General features: G+C 37.0%; 1 protein-coding gene across 1 annotated transcript in view; it reads left to right on the top strand.

The window, feature by feature from the left end:
- mxi1 (max interactor 1, dimerization protein) overlaps positions 1-14,870 on the top strand; it is a 45,868-nt gene extending 30,998 nt beyond the window's left edge. Inside the window, exons 4-6 of the mRNA XM_069899384.1 lie at positions 2,995-3,109; positions 8,255-8,426; positions 9,176-14,870. Coding sequence (XP_069755485.1) covers positions 2,995-3,109; positions 8,255-8,426; positions 9,176-9,339 — 451 coding nt within the window. The 3' untranslated portion in view covers positions 9,340-14,870. The remainder of the gene's footprint in view (positions 1-2,994; positions 3,110-8,254; positions 8,427-9,175) is intronic.
- Positions 14,871-15,137: the final 267 nt, after the last annotated feature.

Genomic DNA, 15,137 nt, shown 5'->3' with positions numbered 1-15,137 from the left:
GTGCTCAACAAAGTGACCTCTCAGTCTGCGTCCAGTCTCTTCAATGTAGAGGAGACCACAACCGGAGCACCGGATGCAGCTGATGACTCCTGTAGATTCGCAGTGAAATGTTGCTTCACTTGAAAGGACTGTTTGGTGCCCTGAATAATGGTGAGGAAGGAAGTGTGAATGCAAATGGAGCATCTCCTGTGGTCACAAGGTTAGGTCCCAAAGGGACAATGGTGGGGAGGGAGGAGTGGACAAGGGAGCAAAGGGGGGAGTGGTCCCTGCGGAAGGCAGAGAGGGGTGGTGAGGGGAATATGTGTCTAGTGGTGGGATTACATAGTAGGTGGCAGAAAAGGTGGAGGAGGATGTGTTGGATGGGGAGGATGGTGGGGTAGTAGGGGAGGATGATGAGATGGTGGATATCCTGTCCTTGTTGTGCTTGGGATCAGAGGGGGTCAGGGCAGATATTGTGGGTAATGGAGGATATGTGGGTAAGCGCTGAGTTGATGGTGGTAGAGGGAAAGCCACGTTGTTTGAAGAAGGATGAGAAACAACAGAGATGGAGGAATTGAGAGAATGGAATGGAATCCTTAGAGGGGACAGGGTGGGGTGTAGTCAAGGTAGCTGTGGGAGTTGATGGGTTTGTAGAAGATGTCTGTCAAGAGTTTGTCTCCCAAGATAGAGGCAGAGAGATTGAGGAAAGGGAGGGTGTTGCTTGAGAAAGACCAAGTGAATTTGAGGTTGGGAGCAAAGTGGATAAAGTCAATGAGCTCATCATGGGTACTCTTCTACAAATCCACCTACTCTCACACCTCTTCCCACTCTATCCCTTGTATGGATTCCATTCCATAATCTCAATTCCTCCATTTCCATCGCATCTGCACCCAGGATGAGGACTTCCATGCCAGATCATCAGAGATGTCCTCCTTCAAATAACATGGCTTTCCCTCTACCACTGTCAACTTGGCACTCACCCACATATCTTCCATTCCTGCACATCTGCTCTGGCACCTTCTGCCCCCATGTGCATCAAGAACAGATTCCTCTTCCCTCACCTGCCACCCCACCAGCTTCCACATTCAAAACATCAGCCTCTGCCATTTCTGCCACCTACCATGTGATCTCACCACTAGACACATATTCCTCTCTCTGCCTTACGCAGGGACCGCTCCCTCCATGACTCCCTGTTCCCTCCATGACTCCCTGTTCCCTCCATGACTCCCTGTTCCCTTCTCCTTCCCCACCAATCTTCCCTTTGGACCTACCTCTGTTATTGCAGAAGATGCTTCACTTATGCCCACGCTTCTTCCCTCACTATCATTTGGGGTACCAAATAGTCCTTCCAAGTGAAGCAACATTTCACTTGTGAATCTGCAAGGTCATCTACTGCATCTGGTGCTCCCACTGTGGTCTCCTCTCCATCAGAGAGACTGGACGCCAACTGGGAGATCACTTTGTTGACCACCTCGGCTCTGTCTGCTGCAATAGCGGGGATCTCCCAGTTGCCACCCAGTTCAATTCCCCATCTGATTCCCTTGCTGACATGTCTGTCCATGGTCTCATGCACTACCAGAATGAGACCTCCTGCAAATTACAGGAACAACACCTCATTTTCCTACTGGTCACATTCCAATTGGATGGCATTACTATTGGCTATTGAACCCTGACCCCTGTCTTCTAACCCCAGATCTGTCTCTCTCCCTTTTCCCTGTCTCCTGTTGCACAAACATGATAAATTATTTCTTTGTCCCTTATCCTATCCAATTAACACCTTTTGTGGTCTGGATTCCACCCCCAGCCAGCACTGTCTGAATTCTGAAACTTTCTGAAATTTCCTGCTTCTGGTCTAAGGGTTCAGGCCTGAAACATCAACAGTGTATCTTTGCTTTTTATGGATGCTGAAAAGACTGACTGAGTTCCTCTAGCATTTTGGTGTGTTTTTATTGCCATCACAGCATTTGCAGACTTTCATATTTCACCCTGGGACTAATTGGTCTTCCCTTTCATTGTAACTCTATACTCTGTAAATTGTCCTCTTTACATAATTATCCCTAACATTAGGGATAATCTGTTGGATTGCTCGCAGAAGAACCCTTCTCACTGTGACAATGGCATGAACTGTTTCCATCTGCCCTTTACCTGTTCTCACTTTTCTCTTAAACCTTCTTCCCCCCCCCCCCCCCCCCCAACCCTGTGTATTGTTCAAAACCTATTTGTCTCTCACAATGTTGCTCCATTCCAGGCAATGTTTAACTGCATAATTTTGTTTTCAGTGTTGTAAAAAAGATTTCCCCCCCCCCCGCCCATAATTTAGTATCAGACCATCTTGTGATTTCGAACCTGAAGATTAATGGATGGTATAACTCATCCTATACAAAATCAAGGCAAATAGAAGTAACAAAGCTAGACAAACATATTTTTTGTCCTCTAAACTTCATTAGTTGGACAATTATCATTAGATTGAAATATCGCCAATTCAGCTTGATTGAACGTAACATTATAAGCCATTTGGCCCATGATAATATGCCAAACTATGCAAACCTACTCCACAACAATCTTCTCATTCTCTACCTTACACTCACAACATTCTATTTTACACAACAGTCTCTGTCCCATTTGTACCAACCTCCACCACCACCCCGGGTAATACATTCCACTAATCCCTGCTGGCTGTCCACCTGATCTATACTTTTCATAATCTTGTATGCCTCTAATAAGTCACCCCTCATTCTTCGTCGCTCCAAAGAGCCTGTCAACCTTGGTTCAGAGACACGTTCTCCAATCCAAGCTCCATGCTGATAAATCTCCTCTGCACCCTCTCTGGAAGCATCTACATCCTTGTCATGAGGTGACCAGGACTGAACACAATACTCACTAACCATTTAATGCCAATGAGGATTCCACATATTGTTTAAATTATTGACTGAATGTTCAAATGTTACAAATTTTCTTCAGCCAACTGTTAAATTGAATATAGAGGGAAGAATATGTATAACATTTTGATTTCAGTCGAGCACACCTTCGTCTCTGCTTGGAACGATTGAAGGAACTTATACCACTGGGATCAGAGTGTACAAGGCACACTACTCTTGGTTTACTTAACAAAGCCAAAGCTCATATTAAGGTAAAGCAAAATAATATTACTATGTTCCTCTTGGTCAAATGTTAATGAATTTTTGATCGTAGTCTCATTAGCAGTGTTACAAGTTTGGAGCCTTTGCTATTCAGTAAATTTATGTTGTTGCAATCTTGGCATCAATGCCACATTTCTGGTTTCTCCCTGTACCCCTTAATTCACACATGTCAACATGTCAAACTCAGGCCCGCGGGCCAAATTTGGCCCGAGATATAATTATATTTGGCCCGCAAGATCATATAAAATATGTATTAGAGCTGGCCCGCTGGCCGCCGCATCAGTATAGCGCATGCACAGCGAATACTACAAATCCCAGAACGCTTTGCAAATGCATTGGCGCTGGCCCGTCAGCCCGCTAATTGCCCCCACCTCCTCTCTTTACTTTCATTAACATCTGCGACCTGTCGCCTAACTCACATGTAATAAACCCCTTATGAAAAATGGCCAAATGAAAGACAGAAAACAGGACCTTTCAAGACAGGTGGGAGGCAAACTCTGACCCCAGAGTTTGATGAACTTGTATCTAAGAAGAGATGCCAAGTATCTGGTTTAGACCCAGGTGCATCAGAGTAAATCACAGTGTAGCAAGCTAAGCTTGGATTCATATTTTCTTTGGTTCACTTTGGACTGTTCCTAGTTGAAAGATTGGATTGTTATTTTTTTGACTTGTTGGCTTGTGGAAAAAAAATACATTTAAAAGGAGCTTAAAGGCTATAGAGAAATATTATTTATTGAATATTTTCTCATTTGTTAATGCTTCTTCTGGAAAGAGTTTAACCAAAACTATTATTGAACATTTATTTTAATAAGAAAAAGTTTAACATTACATACATTGAAAAGAGAAAACATGCAGATGTTGTTGAAAATTTTCAATAAATATTTAGTTTGGCCCACGACTTAGTCCAAGTTTTTAATTTTGGCCCTCTGTGAATTTGAGTTTGACACCCCTGCCTTAATGGTTTTGCAATTTAAATGCCTTGTCTACACCATGAATCTATTCAGTGATGAAGCCTTCATTGCTCTCTGAGATACACTATTCCAAAGGAACTCAATTCTCTGAGGAAATAAATTCCTTTTCATTGCCATCTCTTACTTTGAAACTGTTCTAGACACCTTGTCTGTAGGAAACATCCTTCAGTATCTACACTTAAAAGTTCAAATTTATTGTCAGAGTACATACATGACATCACATACAACCTTGACATTCTTTTTTCCTGCGGGCCAGGCCGAATTTCTACTTATCGGTAACTGTAAACTATACTCGAGAATAAATATGTATACAAAGAGAGAAATGAGAAATATAAACAATTCCAAATTTATTCATGTTTCGATAGGCATCCCTCATTCTTATGTGATTCAATAAATAAAGCTGAAAATTGCTAACCTTTCTTCTTTAATAACCTCCTCATCCCAGGAATCAACCCAGTGACCCTTATTTGTGCTACCTTTCGTGCAAATTTCCATAAATTCAGTGATCAAAATTGCATGTTGTACTCAGGTGCAGTCTCACGAGCAACTTGAAGAGATGCATCAAAATCTCCCTATTTTTGTGTTCCATACCTCTTGCAGTAAAGGCCAGTAGTAACTCAGCTGTACCTGGATTTAATTTTTGGACCCTTGGATCTTTCAAACTGTCGTCTCACACCATTTAGATAATAATTTGCTTTTGCATACCAACTTCCAAAGCGGATAACCTCACATTATAATCCATCTCCTTACTTTTTACAAACTCACACGACCAATCTGCATCACTTGGATGATGTTGTGTGTCCTCGCAGCTTACTAACTATTTTTGTATTGTCTGGAAATTTAGCTCCAGCACACTTGGTTTCATCATTCAAGTCATAAATAGTTGAGACCCCAGGACTGATCCTAGTGGCGCCTGTCTGCTTATTGGTTGCTTATGTGAAAATGACCCATTTCTGCTATCTCCAGTTTCTGTTAGTTGGCCACTCCCATGTGCATACCAATATGTAAACATAACTCTTGTGTGTTAACTATTTATGTGGCACCTTGTCGAATGGCTTCCAGAAGTCCACATTGCTCCTCTTAACTTATCTTTATCCATCCGATTGTTTTATTCTCAAAGAAATGTAGCAAATTTGTCAAGTACATTTCCTTTTTATAACAACATGCTAATTCTGATTCATTCTCTTATAATTTTCTGTAAATCCTGTTATTATCCCCTTAGTAATAGATACCAAGATACCAACATTTTACTAGTGACAGGCCATTAGGCTTACTTGCCTCCAGTTCCCTGCTTTTTGCTTCCTTCCTTTCTTGAATGGTACCGCTACATTTGTGATTTTCCAGTGCTCTGGGACCTTATAGATACCAGAGTATTGCTACCAACATAGGATACAGGCAATAAGGTATAAAGGATTTGTTAACCTTTAACCTAGTTAGTTTGTCTAGATTTTTTTCTAGTGATAGACATTCCCTTTCTATAGCCCCTTGGCTCGCTATATTTTTCGGATGATTTAGCATTTCATCTACAATGGTACATAGAAATAAATAAATGTATTCCATTAGAAAAAATAACATATAATTTAAGAAATAATATCACAATATTCGAACAAATATGGGAACTGTACATGAAATACAATAGAGAAATCCTACCACGGACCTCCACCACCTAAAATGACAGAAGGAGAAGACAACGAAATGAACTGACTCAGTATGTAAAAGTAGAAGACAAAAATCTCTGTTTATTTTTATTAAGTGATGACATTGTTTAACGGGTTTAATGTATCTTATAGATTGAACTTTAAATAGATGGGAAGGGGGGGGGTGAGGGAGGGAGGGAAGGGAGAGGGGAAAAGGGGAGAAAATGACACTGTATATATTCAAGAGAAAAAATGTCTGTATGTATTTTGGTCAGTTTGGTTTATAATGTGAAAAAAAAATAAAAAAAACTATGAAGACAGTTCCAAAAAATTTAAAATGTCTAGTTCTCCATTGTTGCTTATTAATTATTGCCAAAGCATATTTGCTACTCTCCTATTTATATACCTGTAGAAACTTTTACTGTTTCTATATTGCTTCTTTACACTAGTTTTGCATCTTCTCCCTTTTTAATATTTTTGTCAACCTTTCCTAGTTTAAGAAATTCCCTTGTCTTTCAAACTACACTATTTTTCACAGCATTATGCCTTTGCTTTCAATTTCATACAATATAAACTCCTTAATTAGCCACAGATGGTGCATTATCCTCAATGGAGCCTTTCTACCTCACTGGATTTGAGATTTATTACATGATCTTATTGAATGTCCTTTACATTTAAATCTGTCTTCTTACTCAATTTATATTCCCAGTCCATAAAGCCATCTTGGTCTAGTCATCTCATCCTCAAGGCTACCCTTGCAAGTTTGAATTGTCTGATCTATATAATTACAATTGCAAATGATCATTATAGTGCCCTTTTATTTAAACAAGACCCCCTACTCGATTTATGCTCTGCCCTATGGTACAGCTAATATTAGGTGTGTACATATTACTCCCACCAGTGACTTCTTATTCTAAATATTTCTTATTGGGACCCAAACTGATTCTACACCTTAAGCTTCTCAGCAAGTAACATTCCTTAACTCATCCTTTATTAATAGAGCTGCCTCACCTCGTTTTCCTTTCTGCTGTTCTTTTCAAAATGTCAAATAACAATGAACACCCAGTTCCTGGACTTGTTCACCTTACAGCCATGTCTCTGCAACAGCAATCAGATCAAATCCCTTTAATTCCACTTGAGCCATCCATTCGTCTAATTTTTTTAAATTCGGTGGATATTAATTTTATTGTATATTTTCTTCCTCACTCTGATTCTGATTGCTGACACACTTTTATGATTGATTGTATGTTCTCCTCCTTCCTGTTTCTATCAGGTTATTTTACCCCTTTCATTGTCCTTTTCCCTTTGGCTTTGAGAATACTCTCAACTGAACCCCTATCTTCTGTCTCCAGTTTAGCCTTTCTCCCTACTGATTTACTCTTTGTCAAATTAGTTTAAACTCTCTCTGACATTTAACAGCAACCCCACTCCGCAATTCCAACTATCTTGTTCCACTATCTTGTGGAGCTCATACTTCCCCAAGATGATCCATATTCCTCTGTAATCTAAAACCCTCTCACCAACACCATCTTTCCAGCTACACATTCATCTGCTCTACCATTAACTACCAGGTGGCACTGCTAATAATCTAGAAATTACTATCTTTTATTTAAACTTTGCCTTTCATTTGTAATTATAATTTTAGCATGAAATGAAAGCTTTTTAATTTCTAATGACTGTATTTTCACACATATAATGCATATACACTTTTTTAGAAACCAGGTAATCCATCGCGTTATCTCTGCAAGCATGTTGTACCAGAACTTTTTTACATGTTGAATATAAAACTGAAGTTATTTGAGCTGAAGTCAGAATCCATATAACAACTGAAATAAGTTGAAAGCTGGACATGTGTTTGAAGTCAAAAACCATATAACATCTGAAATAAGATTCCTCGCATTGTCAAAGCTACTCTAGATCTCAAAGGTAATATGTTTAGAGCGCATAATGCGAGGGCCTTTTCTACAAATGTTTGGATTTCGGATGATTAGGCTAGATCGAATACAGGTGATTAATGTTATCTGCGCATGTATCGGTTTGCTTTTTGTGTCTTTTATAGGACATACTATGAAGGTGCTGGACAGGACCAATTAATACTACATGCACGCGATATATGTGCGTGCATGCTATGTGAGAACTTTTTTTACATAATTTCAGATTGTGTGTGCATGTTAATTACGTGTTTGCATTTATAGGAGTGAAAATACAGTACACTAGTAATTTAAACCTTTGCACTAATTAGTTAAATTTTATGAAATGTAATTTGGGTAGACCTTTAGACAAAATTATGAGAAAATAATGATTTCCAAATTCCAGTTTCTTGCACTTCAGATTGGAGAAGTAAGCAGTTTGTTAACAGTATTCTCCAAATTATGGTTATGAAATTCCATTGGAGTTTATTGTGCTAAGTTCATGACCTGGCTAAAGTCCTCTCGGTGAATTCTGATAGTGTAATTTAGCTTGGTAATTAATTCCTTTTTGTTTCCTCGAGAGAATCTTATATATTCTTTTTATTACTCATTGGTAGAAACTTGAAGAGCTGGATAGGAAGTCAATGTACCAGATTGAGCAACTGGAAAGAGAGCATCGCTTTTTAAAGAGGAGACTGGAACAGCTACAGGGTCTGCCAGAGAATGAACGAATACGAATAGATAGTGTGGGATCCAATGTATTTTCTGATCGTTCAGATTCAGAACGAGGTAGAGTTTTGTTAGTGAATTCTGTTTCCCAGTCACTTAAAGATATCTTAATATAATTGATTTTAATTTTCTTAAATGTTTTTGGGATATGAACTTCTAGCGATGTCACATATTGTGTTCTGGTCTTTATTTTTTGCTTCTCAAAATCTTTAAATGCCAGTTAAAACTGCATGTTCTATTTTGGTTTGTAACCTGAGAATTTGTCAATGTAATTGATGTTCGTCCAACTTGTTGCCATCATTGTAACTGATGACAGGGACATCCATTCATATTGGAATAGCAACCACAAAAAAAAAAATCTGCATTATTGTCACTGCAAAAGTTGTTCAATCTTTGAGCATCTTTTTAAAATTTTTTCCCCACTGATTGCAAGCTCCAAGCCACTACATTGAGGATTTGGAGATCGAGCATATAATTTTATAGCATCTCCTGCATTATAAGTACAAGCTTGCTGCTTTCAAGATTTTATTTTCTCTCGATGTACAACAGGCTACAGCTGACTTAGGCTAAAATGACAAAGGGTAATTTTGTGCAGCTTCTCCACTGGCATTGAACTTCACTAACATTTACTGTGTTTTTATTTAACCAAACTTCTAACCGTGAGCAGAGCATTCTAGGTAACTCTCGATAGCAGACGCTTTAAAAAAACAAATGAACTCTAAAATGATTTCATTTGGTAACTTAAATATCATTAAGCATCAATTTTCTGTCTTCATGTTTCTAATTGTCTTGCTTTTGTTTCTTTACAGAAGAGATTGAAGTGGATGTTGAGAGCACAGAATTCTCCCATGGAGAGGTGGACAATATTAGCACTTCTAGCCTTGATGACCTTGATGACCACAGCAGCCTCCAAAGTGTTGGTAGTGATGAAGGTTACTCAAGCTGCAGTATAAAGCTGTCCTCATCCACATAGAAGAGCCCAAAGCTACCGGCAAATATGCCTGAGGGAATCACAATATGACCAGCTACTTCAGCTTTGGACTTTTGTGAGGAAACAAAATAGGTTAAGGACATGTGCTTGTAGTACAATACCTATGCACGAGGCATTCACCTCGTACTGGAATCAATTACATGGTTTCAAAGAAAGAAATAGCACTTCGTGCATAGGATTGTGGGTACAAAGCGTGACCACTATTCGGATGATTTCTTTATGTATTCAGATAATCCATTAGTGTCAACTCAGTTGGAAATTACAAGCCTTTTTTTAAAAAAAAAATGCACTTTTGAGGTGAAGGGCATCTTGACGAGTAGCCCAGATTCCAATATAATTTGAGCAACGTCAGTAAGCTTGTATCTTATTGATGGACTGTTCTAACCTGCACTTAGAGGTCTGAATTTCCTTTATAAAACTCAGAGATTTTACCTCTGTAGTGACCTCACCAATCAGATTGTTTCAAAGTCTGTTTATTGTAAAAATTTAATGACCCCCCACCCCCCCTCAAATAGACATTGAAGAACACTTTACCAAATTGGTAATATATAGATTTTATTTGATGTGGAAAAAGTGCATCTTGCTTTTTTTGATTTTCCAAGTTTTAACTTTGCTCTCCTTTTTATTTTTGTTTGTGCTAATGTTGTGCCTTCTAAGTGTGCATTGTGTTGTCATGAAATTAGTGTATCTTTTTGTCCCTGCACGTATTCAGAGTGGCTTAAAAATTCAATCTGAATCTTGTTTCCTGCACTTCCCTGCAACTTTAGTTTCATATTAAAGTAGCTCTGATTCTTGTAAAGATAACCTGACTTAGTTTCATATTAAAGTAGCTCTGATTCTTGTAAAGATAACCTGACTTCTCGATCAACTTCAGAAGCAGCCATTTTGAAACTCCCATACCAATAACATTAATAAATTAGCTTTGCAAGAATAGAAGCCTATAAGCAGTATTAGGTTTTAGCTTTTGGTATATGTGCACACTGCATACAATTAATGGTATTTTTGTCGAGTGAAGAGAAAGATTTTATTGTCGCTGCGGTCAAACCTAGTGTTGGTGACAGAAACATTAGCAGTAGAATCAGGTCTACAGCATGCATATATAGAGATGTGTTAAACTAAAATTTAAAAACCACTAGGGATTATTAGACAGAGGACTTGTCTGTGCTTGAATTTAACTTTTACCTGGAGCTGAACTTTAATATTTTTATTCAGAAATATATCAACTTTAGTTTTGAAAAATTCATTTGAAACATCCCAGCTATTATATTTTGTACACATTTTGATTTGTTCTCTTTGAGATGTCCTTCTCCTAAAAGACCATTAGCTTGCAGGAAAAAAAGTGCATTTCAGGAAATTGCAGTTAAATTGCACAATGTTTTAACCATTAAAAGTTGACAAAAAGTCATAGGCTTTACACCTGTGATTTGCCAAATATGTGCTTTTGATGAGTGATGATTCCAAGCTTGAAATCTGCATTTCTAAAATCAACCTGTAAACATTTTGAGAAATGTTCACTTCACAAAAGTAGATTTTTGCATTTTAGTTGATTTTTTAAAAAAACACTTCCATATAATCAAACGGCCCTTCAAATTTACACTGCAGTTATGCAGTTGTTCAGGTGATTGTATGTAGGTCATTGTTAATCGGAAGACATAATTTAATATTTGTTTGTCGTGAGCTTCAACGTGATTCCCAAATCCCAATTTAAGTAACAATTATATTTTTTCCTGGTTTTCCTATTTCAGATAAATTTTTGAATCTTAAATTAGTTAGCACCTTAAGTAATTTTCATCACCATTATTTGCCTTTTGAATAGGTTACATCTTTTAATTGGGCTTGTATGAATATTTACATAAAAACAAGGTGAAATGCATCCAATTGTACAAAAAAATGTACTGTATCAATTGCATGTGCTTTTCAGTGGGTTCAAAATTAAAGTCCTGAAAATCCAAAAAAAATTATAAAATTTAAAACAGGAAGAATGTAATTCAGGTGCTATTCAGTGGTAGCTTTTTGGGATACAATACTGAAATTGCTACTTGGCAATGTAGATTTGTCAGCCTTGTAGAGGCTGGTTTAGATACCAAGCTCAATGGACAATGCACACATTTGGCAGCTTTGCAAGATATTTGATAGCCTGTTCACTTTTCTCTGCTTTATCCCTTTTCTGAGAAGTGAGCCGAACCCATGAGAGGCAGCTTTTTTTCTGAGACTCAGCTACACAATCCTGTGACTGATTGAATGTGGTGACAGTCCAATTCCAGTGTAATACTTATTGTTCACCAGCAACTTCCACATGTTTACAGCATGAGAAATTTCCTATATATTGCCTGATTCGGATGATATTTATGACCAAATCTTTTAAATTATATGCTTCTTTCACCTATCATGGTCATCCGGAGATGAACCGAGAACTGCTTATCATCCAACTTCTGCAGAACCTTAATGGTAATCTAGCTAGGTTTAGCATATTCCCTTTGTATTGCAGGTACAAGTATTCTGGCTTTGAATATTGATTTTCTGCAGTAACTCTTAGTGCAAGTTAAATTTTCTTAGTAGACCACATAACCAGATTGAGTTACTATACACTCATAAACAAGTGTGATGAAATCATGGGTAACAAATTTTATGCACGTAGACAGATTGACAAGAATACAGGAAGAATGGGATTTAGTTAGAAATTAACAAAAATGTTCAAAAAATTTGATGGTCAGAGTTTAGTGCACCAAAAAAGTCTTGTATTTCAGCAAACATAAATAAATAAAGCTATTTCTGGGCAGTATTTAGTGCTGACTGTTAAACTTTAATGATAATGTGCAAAGACTTCCTTAAAGCACTAACAGCCAGAAATAATTATATGGCAATATGAATTTTATAATATGGTTCTTCTACAATGGATTAAATTGATTGGGTTATTCAAAAATCTAAACTGCAAGAGAATATCTAAACTCCAAGAGTTCAATATTAACATGTGACTATCCTATATTTGATAAAAAAAACCTCAATAGTTATGACCCATAATTCATTACTTTGCTTATTTTGGAACTTTTTTAGATCTTTACATATGTCATAGGAATATATATTTTGGATATAGAATGATTACGATGGCTTTACAGCAGGCTTGCAGTTGTTGCCTAATATAAACCCATGAAATTACCTCTAAATCTGTTAGTGTGCCTGCATAAATAAATAAAAAATCATTTCCATTTCTACTCACTGAAAATAGGCCAGTCCTTGCCAGGTATGAGTACTATTTAGTGCATTTAATTTTCATACCAGAGGCATGTTGGTTGTTCAGCTAATTAATATATGAATGGTGTATTTTCAAGGCAGATGTGTATGATCTTTCAATTCCTGTTTACTCTTCCCTTTCAGAACACTGCATTAGTAAACATTTATTAATTAATGGCAGTTTCTAAATTACACTGACCAGAGAAATATATAGTGTTGTTTACAGATGATGCTTTGGCACATTTTCATTTTTAATAATTTTTGGCTCCTACAAAACATTCATTTTTACTACAGAAAAGAACTATATATACATATATTTGTCAAAACTGGAAACAAAAAGCTTGAAATTTTGGTAAAGATTGATCCTTATTTGTTCTTTAAAAAGTCAGAAAACCTGACACTAAGAATTAGTTTCAAATTTTAACTTGGGGTACATAAATCAAATCAAATGCATCTTCTGACTGGCTCCATCTTTATCAAGGAACTTATTCTCCCTTTCAGTCCAAGTCAATTATGTGGCTGTGTATAATCATCTAATATTGCAAAACTGTATAGCCAATACTCAATTTCCTGAAATTTTATTAACTGTCCCTTACACTTAAAATAAAATCAGGAACTGATAGCATTTACTGGTGTCTTTCAAACACATTCACTAGAAGAAATGCATTAGGAAAGTAGAGAGGTTATAAGGTTTCACCTGAGGAAAAAAATTTGGTCGATATCTGAATTTCTTAAATCAATTGCAGTGTCTCAAAACCATCTTGGTGAAATTGAGTCAATTTTAACAACGCAGTTTCCATCGGTCTTTGGTGATATCAGACAAGAAGGGAAGATACAATGTGGAAGCTGTAGGGAATTAACAACAAATCCTCTGAAATATGTATAGCTTTAAACTCACTGAAGAATTGTTTTTGTTGACCAATATTTTCCTATCTAAAAGGTAACCAGATGAACCTGCTGCCTTCTCTTTTGAATGATCAAAGTACACTTGCTATGGTCATTTCTCAACTGAGCTAAACTCTACAAGTTTGTTTCCCTATAAAAATCAATAACTGCACCAGGTTTCAACAATTGTAGTTTCTCAAGTGTACATATTGGCTGAATCAAATAAAGCACAATCTGACATTGTAACATTTTGATGCAATGTTACCATTCCAGGTGTTATTCCCTGCTCATTAACTATATGATGCATTTCTTACTTTGAAATCTGCACTTGTGACCATAGTATGATCGAGGTTTACATTGGAGCAAATTAATTGCCAATAATTTTCTAAAATATCCCTTTCCCACCACATCTTTAGACTTGTCACTTTGTGTAACATCTTCAGCATTTTTTTTTCAATTTTATTAAACATTTGTACTAATCGGACAGCAGATCCCAAATGAGTTGCATCCTGGATACTCGGAGTATGTCCACATGTTGCCAATCTAACCCTTATTCCACAATATGGAATGCAGGACTTTTCACCTTAAGAGGTTGTAACATCTCTGCAGGTTTTTTTTGTGAATTTACAAGTTGGTTTTTAATTTCAAAGAAGTTTTAAAACTCAAAAATACCTCAGGTCACTAGTTTGTCACCCCACTAAGCTACATTAATATAACCATATTAAGCATCAGTTTGCTATTACTTGCCAAATCTTACCTTTATTTTCAAACAGCTTCAGAAAATACTTTGGTCTTTAGCTCCGCTGGAAGGAATTGGGAAGATTAATGTTTTGTAGAACATACCCCAAATTACCAGCATCTGCAGACCATTCTCTTCTGTATTTATTGAGATGTACCACAGTTGATTCCAAAACCCAGCATTAGGACCAGAAATTAAAAACTGATTGAAGAGCTCCTGTTGACAAATGGAATGGGTGCTCAAATCTTGACTTGAGCATACAACAGTAACTGGTTACAAGATTTGTTTTCAAGTCATTTGATATGGGCAGTATTAAACATCTGGAATATTCATAGTGATGGAAACAAAAAGTGGCACTGTTATAATGTAGGTGCTATTTGTAATCAATGAATATTGGTTTAACAGTTCAATTATTGATAGTCATTTATTGTTTAAATCACGTAATGCAAGAGAAAATGGGATATCGTTTTAAGGCGGGCTGTTTGTTTACAGTGTGAATATACCACATGTAAAAGCAAAAAAAATTAATGTTGGTTGAAATAACACTTGTTCCCTAAGCTTACTCTAGTTTTAAAAGTTGCTTTAACTTTTTGTTCGTAGAGAAACTTATGTACATCTTGTATAAAGTACAAAATAAAACTTCAATTTTGAGAAAGAATGAATTTCATTTATTGTGCCATTTGCTATCAACAGGGAATATTTTGCACACCTCTGCAAATTTTCCCTCCATCTTGGTCGTTTAACTGCTCATTGTCCATAATGGAAGCAAGAAATACAATTTTGAGGGGGAAGAGGAGTAGGAGAGTCTGTAAGTTGGCATTCAATGGGCCAGATTTCCTCGAGTCACAACAAAACATGGAAGATGGAAATTTACCAACTCCAAAGCAGATATGTGTGTGGGTCTGATACAAACTTCTCTCTGGCA

Source organism: Narcine bancroftii, chromosome 10 (genome assembly GCF_036971445.1).
Source record: "Narcine bancroftii isolate sNarBan1 chromosome 10, sNarBan1.hap1, whole genome shotgun sequence".
In the NCBI taxonomy this organism is placed as follows: Eukaryota; Metazoa; Chordata; class Chondrichthyes; order Torpediniformes; family Narcinidae; genus Narcine; species Narcine bancroftii.
This window is presented reverse-complemented; position numbering and strand designations above follow the sequence as displayed.